This window comes from Phaethon lepturus, unplaced genomic scaffold, assembly GCF_000687285.1.
Source record: "Phaethon lepturus isolate BGI_N335 unplaced genomic scaffold, ASM68728v1 scaffold26412, whole genome shotgun sequence".
Lineage (NCBI taxonomy): Eukaryota > Metazoa > Chordata > Aves > Phaethontiformes > Phaethontidae > Phaethon > Phaethon lepturus.
This window is the reverse complement of record NW_010523005.1, coordinates 27,903-36,253: the sequence shown is the minus strand read 5'-3', so window position 1 is coordinate 36,253 and position 8,351 is coordinate 27,903. Positions and strand designations below refer to the sequence as shown.

Sequence of the window (8,351 nt, the reverse complement as noted above, 5' to 3'; positions counted from 1 at the left end):
TCTGGGAGATAATCCCTTAGTGTTGGGGTGTGTTAGCGTGCCGGCCAAACCGTGACGAGGGAGCAAGAGTTTCTGCTGCTCACGCAATACCAGTTTCCCGGATGGCCCTAAAATGTTTTGTAGTTTTGTGTGGCAGAGATACGTGCCAGTAGCCTCTTAAAGGCTTGAAGTCACTTTTGTCGTTCACAAGACTGTGTGTGTGCTCAGATCTGGAAGTGGGGAAGCTGGAGGTGAGGGTAGCTTCTGGTGCCGAGTTTCGGTGTGTGGATAATGTTAACCCAGGATTCATGTAATTTTTTTGTATGGAGTTACGAGTCGTTGACGTATTTAAATCTGAGGTTTGCAAGCGCTGTAACACGAGTCACGTACCAGCTGAATCACACTTCTGTGTGAGTTTTGGATCAATGACGCCTTTCATGCCCTACCCCTGTCCACCAAGAGCGCGCAACTTGCAGTAGCCCAACTGCTCAGCTCATGCTGGACCAGCTCCTGCTTTCTACCTGGAAAACTGTCACTTTATCAACACTTTTGCATCAGGCAAAATGCTAGTTATCATATCAGAGTTGCGTTTTTTGGGAAGGTTTGAATAAAGGTGTTTGAAGGCCATCATGCAGATGACTTTGTGGAGCTGCCAACTGGAGCACCTCTTCAGGGATCAGGGGAAAAGTGTTCAAAAACTGGAATGTTTGTGCTGGCTTGGGAAAATGAGCTGTCTGCATTCAGAACTTAAATGACGCTTGCTAAACGCTTTTGCCCATGACATACCCCAGCCCGATTTAGCAAACTCGGATCAGAACCAAAAGTTGGCCTCTGAAGTTTGTATATTTTAAAGCAGCCTTCTGGCCAAAAGTCCATGTTATAGGTTTAGCCAGTGATATAACCAGAAGGAAGTGTGATTTAAACTCAGATAAAGGTATAAAATCACCTGGGGAAATTAGATGTGGCTCTGCACTTCCCTTTGTGCCCACTGTTGGCATATATTTAATAGGAAGATTATGCATCAATTTAGGAACAGTGTAAATAAACTAATTAAATAGTGAGCTTGACAGCACGCATTACTAGGAGATAATACAACTGGGAGATAATAAACAAGAACAGACCATAAGAAAAGCCTAGCTTATAACAACTGGGAAGTTTGGTTCGTACAGTAGACATGTCTAGGACTGTTTCTCTGTCATTACACTGTAATGATAAATCCTGCCTTCAAGATTGTTTACAGGCTTATTGTTTATTACTGATTGCATTAGATTAATTACATTAATTAACCATGAAATGTCATTAATTTGTGTATTCTTTAATTGAAAGCATACTTTTCATTAAAAGTAGAATTCATTGGCAAAGGTATTAGTTTATGAAATCCAAAATTTACGTTTAACCCCCTGATGTCAGTGGCTCTGAAGGGTATAATGGTGATGGTTGAGTCACCATCCCTGGAGGTATTTAAAAGACAGGTAGGTGCGGCGCTTAGGGATATGGTTTAGTGGCGGACTCGGCGATGTTAGGTTTATGGACTCGAGGATCTTAAGGGTCTTTTTCCAACCTAAACGACTCTATGATTCTGTGAAACATGGTCACAACAGCACCGCGGGTGATGGGGTAACACTGCCTAGGGCTGGTGGCATTGGTTTAAGAAAGGGTGCAGCGCACAGGGTTGTCCACGGTGTGTTAGTTCACGGTGCGCCCTTAATGGTTTTCCTTAGCAGAGCTCCAGCTGGAAGCAAATGTTATTCCATCTGCTCAGATAAAATTGCAGTGTGTCTGAGACAGGAGGTGGAAAGAACTGGAGCTTGTTAGAGTAGAGGAGGTGGGGGATGAGACAAGAGAATATGGCTCAGGTCACCATAAAGAGAAAAGATAAACTGTTGTGTTAGCTGCGGGGGGCGGAACGAGGTGGAATGGGTTTAAACTAGACCAAGTGAGGTTTTAGCTGGACACCAGGAAAAGCCTGGTGTTAGTAAGGATAGTGTATCATGAGACTTGTTTGCTGGAGGAATCCGCGGATGCTCCGCAAGAGGAATTTCTGAGACAGAACCAAAGCTGTGTCAGGAATGGCTGATTCCGTCTTGAGATGGGAATAGCTAGATCATTCTTTGTGGCTTCTTCCAGCTGTGTCTTCTATAATTGTGTGTGTGTATGTGTGTGTGTATATAAAAATATAAAACTTAGATTGCTGTGTTGTTGCAGTCCTGCCATCAGAGTAAGAAGTTATCCCAAGGTGTCGCCTTCAATTAATATTATCAGTAAAAATCTGACCTAGTCTGAGGTTAATGGAAAAATATCCACTGACTTCAGTGATTATTCTTAAATTTTTTTGTGTGTGTGAAATCTTAAAGAAAATATAGTGCTCTGTTCAAAGAAGAACCATGGTTCAGGAGGGAACTCGGGAGTAGTAACTGGCAGCATTTATTTAAAAAAAAAAAAATTTACTGTCTCGTCAGATACTCTTAAGTGTAAATCCTGAACGCTTTCCAATTCTTAATTCCAGATCATGTTTGAGACGTTCAATGTGCCAGCCATGTACGTAGCAATTCAGGCAGTGCTGTCTCTGTACGCCTCTGGAAGAACGACTGGTGAGTCTTTCCGGGAGTCGTATTTTCCACCTGTCCTTCTCTCGTGGATGGTAGATGCACACACACGCGTGTGTATGTGTGGTGGTGGTGATACATGTTGATGATGATGCACCAGCTGTGTGTTGGAAGACCTGGTAGCCATACGGAAACTGAATATTTCCCACCGTGCTGTGCAAGTACCTCTTTCTTGTTGTCCACTTCACGGCAGGTAAGGGTGTAGGTTCATGACTTGCTGCTTCAGCAGCTCAAGTGACTATGGCTCGACTATATGAGCAGACGAGAGACGATACGGTTTGATGCTGCCCTTAACTGCACAGCATGGAGAAGAGGCTGTATCTTAACTAGATTCTTCCAAACCCACAGTTCCTTCTTACTCTAGAGCTACCTCTGTCGTTAAGCTCCATTCCCAGTAGAAAAAAAAACCCCAACAAACCATTCGGTAGCGAAATGGAAATATTCCATTTAAATGTTGAATTTCAATCACCTAATGATGTCTGCTGTTAAACGATCATTAGAATTAGCGTGGAGGTCTCTTCTTATTGCCATTTAAAGCCTGATCAAGCATTGAGATGGTAAATTACTTCTTAGCAACCCTTGAGTCTTCATATACTTTGCAAAAACATAAAATGCCATCTGTCTTTGTAGCCTGGTGCCACAATATAATTTTGTATAAAAAGATCTCCAGCTTACAGGAATTACGATTGTCATAAATACTTGGTTTATGTTTAAAATTCAACTATTTGTATGCATGTTTAGTATCAGAAATGCCTTATTTGTTTTGAGTGGAAAACATGTACTTCATTTCCTATCCAAGAATAACAAGGCTGTGCACAGGTAAACCGTAGTGGGTGTGGTTTATTTTAATGGCAGATTCAAATTTTTATTTTATAGATAGATTTTTATTTACAGTTTGTACATTATTTCATGTCTGCAACGTGCTAGGGGTAGTCTGAAATGAAAGCCTCTGCGTACATGTAAAATCATTATCGTTAGCATTTGTTCAGCAAGGGCAATACAATCGAATGGCGGAATGTTACATGTCCTTTTTCCCCGAATGCAGTTGCTGTTTAGCTTGTGCTAATGATTTCGTCTCGCTTGAGCAGCTCTTTAGTCATAGAAATGACAGCAGCAATCATCATGTGAGCATCTTTGTTGTTGCGTGTTTCAGCTGAGAATATGAGGTACGCGTAGACGCTATATAAGCAGGAAATAACCAGCTTCTCCTTTTCTTTCTCTTTCCAGGAATAGTTTTGGATTCCGGGGATGGCGTCACACACAATGTGCCTATCTATGAGGGCTATGCCTTGCCTCATGCCATCATGAGACTCGATCTGGCAGGCAGAGACCTGACTGACTATCTCATGAAAATTCTTACGGAGAGAGGCTACTCTTTTGTCACCACTGGTAATGAGTTGTGCCTTGGGTGCAGTTTGCAGACGCTTGCTCTGTTAGTTGTCTTATTGTGCAGGATGCGTGTACCTGGTGAGATGCATCAAAATCCCTGTCGCTGTGTTGGCCCGGGAAAACCAGTTCATGTTAGCTAATGGGATTCCTCTGACTTCGGCTTTCAGCGTGTATGTTGAGCGTCAAGGACAAGGATGCCACCTCATTAGGAACTCCTAAGTCACTGGCAAATTTAACAGGTTATTGTGTTTGATCGCACCTCTTCCACAAGGGAAGAAAGTTGGTAGCTGGCAATGGATGAACCTCTGGAGACTTGATCAAAGTTTTGTGATCAGACATGTAAACTTTAATCTTTATCGTATTCTGTAGTACAATCTATCTTTTATTTGCTAATGAGGGAAACCTGGTAATGCAAAAGGAAAGTAATGTTTTTGAGACAACAGAGAGGTCAGAATCCCATGGACCGTATGACCATCATGAACTTGGGGAAATGTGTATGAGAAAATCTGTGTCCTGGCTGTCATACTGTATGTTGATTAAAAACTTGTTGGCTGTCTGCAGCGGAACGGGAAATTGTGAGAGACATCAAGGAGAAGCTTTGTTACGTGGCGTTGGATTTTGAAAATGAAATGGCAACTGCGGCTTCCTCCTCCTCCCTTGAAAAGAGCTATGAGCTTCCTGATGGACAAGTCATCACCATTGGGAATGAGCGGTTCCGATGCCCAGAAACTCTCTTCCAGCCATCCTTCATAGGTGGGACAGGACTTTTCTTTCTAGGGGCTTGACAGAGAATGGAAAAGAAGAATTTCTTAGGAAGTACAGACAACCTTCAGCTGTAGGAAGTGGGTATTCGTTCTCAAATGTCCTTAGAAACACGCAGCTTCTACCGACTTAATCAGTTCTTTAGATGCTCTGGACACTGCTGCTACAGCTGATGGACAAAAAGGTGCCTCTCACTTTAGAAATACCTGAATCCTAAGATGATTTCAACCTCTTATGAGTGCAGTAGAGTTCCTAAGGTGATGTTTTAGAGTACTGTCAGAAGATCATGCTTTTTGTCTGGAGTAGCTGAAACCTAACTGCACAGTGCTGCTTTATGTGGGTTTTTTATCTAGGTACTGCTTCTGTTTATTCTTTTATTATATTAGTCTGCAGTTTAATCATACAAAATCAAATCATACACTATTTTCCATAGCTTCATCTGTAGTGTTAAAATTCCCATTCTATCCAGTGGATGACTGACACTTTATGTGGTAACTCGCACTGCCCTCGCCAATTTTGCATTTCCCACTTCAGTTCCACTCTTGAGGACTGGGCAGAACGGCTGCAGGCAGTTTGGCACGCTTTGCATTAAACTAAGCGGTGAAGCTAGCTACGTTTGTGCGTAGAAAGCAAGCAATTCAAGCATTAATATAGCTCCAAGTTGTGTACGTGAGCGTCGGCAGGAGAAATTCTCTTTAGAAGGTAGAGGCATTTGGCTACCAGAAGTGCAGCGGGGATCGCGGTTGGTGCTAAACAGTGGTCAGTATCAGAAACGTAGCGATGGAAATCAGGATTTCCTGGATCACAGATCTTTGTCAAAATGTGCATGTTAAGCTAGATAAAAAGTCTAGTACTTAACGGTCAAACTGTATTCTCCACGTTGCATTTGGTCTGTTCCTTTTCTTTAGCAAAAAATAGTGCCGTAAGTTAGCTTTACTGTACTGGTATTCCAGCTAAACCAACACCTCAAAACCAAGGTAGCTCACGGAAATGCCATGTGGGCTTCTACTTCCAGCTAATGGCATTGTAAAAAATTATAAAAATGGCAAACTATTGCAGTAACACCTCATTTTAAATTTTTCCTTAAATAATGTGTTTTTTGGGGGTTTTTTTTGTACTGGAGGAAGTGAAAACACCCAGTATGAAACCATAATGGGGATCTTTCTTTCCTTACATGTGTATTTTACTTGTGTAACTATTATGCTGAGATGACAAAGAAGGTGAGGAGTATGTCCTGTTTTTCTCCTTTCTCTCCTAAGCATCACATAGCTTTTTTTTTTCCCCAAAGAGTTTTAAGGGAGACAGCTTGGACTAGTGAGCTTTACTTTCATTTTAGCAGTAATAAAAAGAAGGGATGAAGAAAAATAACATCTTGAAACTGCTTTCCACTCAGGGATGGAGTCTGCAGGTATCCATGAAACCACTTACAACAGTATTATGAAATGCGATATTGACATCCGTAAGGATCTCTATGCTAATAACGTCCTCTCCGGAGGAACCACGATGTATCCTGGGATTGGCGATCGTATGCAGAAAGAGATTACAGCTTTGGCTCCAAGTACGATGAAGATTAAGGTAATTTTGCACACCTGCACTTATGACAAAAGAAGCTTTTGTTGGAAAAGTTATGCCTTATAAACAAATCAGAGTGTCCATAAGAGAATGTCCAGGTCTTGCATCCCAAGTCCTGACGTTAGGAGAGCCTCGGACAGCCTGCTTGGCACCTCTTTTCCTCCTACCAGCTAAAGCAGAATTAAAAGAGGAATTTGAGAGGTACTGGGATAAAAATGGTTGCTGAAACCGTGGGAGTTGGTGAGATCATTTTGAGTAGATGTGAAACAACAGCTAAGGAAGAGAGTCCTGTGGGATTCCCAATGAAACAGGGTTGAGGGAGAAAGGGGCTACCTGAAAGACACCACAGGAACAACAAGGGGTGAACCTGGAGGAGATGGAGCTGTAAATACTAAAGGGGGCATGAACAACTTGAGAAGATTCTGGGAATATTACAGACTTCGAGGCTTATCTATCGGTGAAAGTCATTAGTGAAAAGAGTGAAAGAAGTTCTAGATATGAGTTCCTTACTACTGAACCCAAAATCCAAGCAGCGTGCAAAGTCTGCAGCAACAAGCTGCTTCCAAGCTCTTTGGAAGGACCCTTTTGGCCTGGACTCAAGGTAGCGTATAGTGAAATAGGCCCTTTTTATCAGGCAGCAGGCAGGCTTATCTATCGGTGAAAGTCATTAGTGAAAAGAGTGAAAGAAGTTCTAGATATGAGTTCCTTACTACTGAACCCAAAATCCAAGCAGCGTGCAAAGTCTGCAGCAACAAGCTGCTTCCAAGCTCTTTGGAAGGACCCTTTTGGCCTGGACTCAAGGTAGCGTATAGTGAAATAGGCCCTTTTTATCAGGCAGCAGGCGACATGCTGAAGGGGCGGGAGACGGAGCAGCTAAACAGGAACAGGCAGAAGCAGGGGTACTCCCAGTGTATTTCAACAATTCAGTGGCTAAGGGGGGAATCAGCGGGAGGTCTTCTAGCTCTACATCTAGTGCTTGGATAGATACACAACGCCAGTGTATCTCAATGTTTTGGGTTTTGTTTTTTACATAAAAGATTTCTTTTATCCTTAAAAAAAATGCTCAGACCATTCTGTGCGGTGTTGTCCCAGTGGTCTGTCTTTACAGTCAAATTAAGTTAATATTTTAAAATTTGAAATTTTTTGCATATATGTTCATAATTTTGGGGTAGCTGTGTTATGGGCCACCTTTAGATATCTCATGGGCTGCCATATTTGTTTGCTTATAGTAATGCTGTAGCATCTCTATTGACTTGAGGTAGAAGACAAAATATGGCACCTCATCTTAGGGGCTTTACGTCATTTGAGTTGCCCTCTGATAATGAAAAGGCTTTCACCTAGTTATTTCATCCAAAGAAATGTTTACTGTCTTGTCTGCTTGTCACTTTATTTACAACAGATTGCACTTCTCTTCTAGATGATTGCACCACCAGAACGTAAATACTCTGTCTGGATTGGGGGTTCAATATTGGCATCTCTGTCCACTTTTCAGCAAATGTGGATCAGTAAAGACGAATATGAGGAAGCTGGCCCCTCTATTGTCCATCGCAAGTGCTTTTGAATACTTCCATCACGTACTGTCACTGATAAGTAGTGCTGTTTCTCTACGCATCACCTGCCCTCGTTCACCTCTGAGGGTGGTTTGGCTTTCTTCCACGTGTTAAAAAAAACACACTGTACGGCTGTCATGCGAATTAGCAAATACTTCTAATTTTCAATGCTAAAGTGAGACTAACATTTCCGTGATGGGTGTTTTTCCAAGCTTAATAACAGTAGTTTTGCTATACATTTGTATAGACCTGCCTTCCCCTCATTTCTGCGTGTGGTACCGCCATCCGGGAGGTGACGCACAGCGCTGCCGTGTGGTACCCTCTGCTAACCGATGGTGGCTGAAGTATGCACATAAGTGATTCTTCCAAACTCGAACATAACCCAAGATTGAGGTACCAGAGAAGGCTTATTTTACGCAGTTAAGTGGTACACAGGATTCATCTAAGGGGTTTTATTTTACTGAAGATACAGCAGATTTATGTGGGTACCAAT

The 8,351-nt window shown here is 42.2% G+C and overlaps 1 protein-coding gene across 1 annotated transcript; it reads left to right on the top strand.

Annotated features, from left to right (window-relative positions):
- Positions 1-770: 770 nt before the first annotated feature.
- On the top strand, positions 771-7,992 carry LOC104616853 (actin, alpha cardiac muscle 1-like; the record flags this gene model as incomplete). Its single annotated transcript, XM_010282000.1, has 6 exons — positions 771-815; positions 2,486-2,570; positions 3,813-3,974; positions 4,536-4,727; positions 6,130-6,311; positions 7,726-7,992. Coding segments are annotated over 6 exons (810 nt in total), but the record flags the coding sequence as incomplete, so codon positions are not given.
- Between the last annotated feature and the right edge of the window lie 359 nt (positions 7,993-8,351).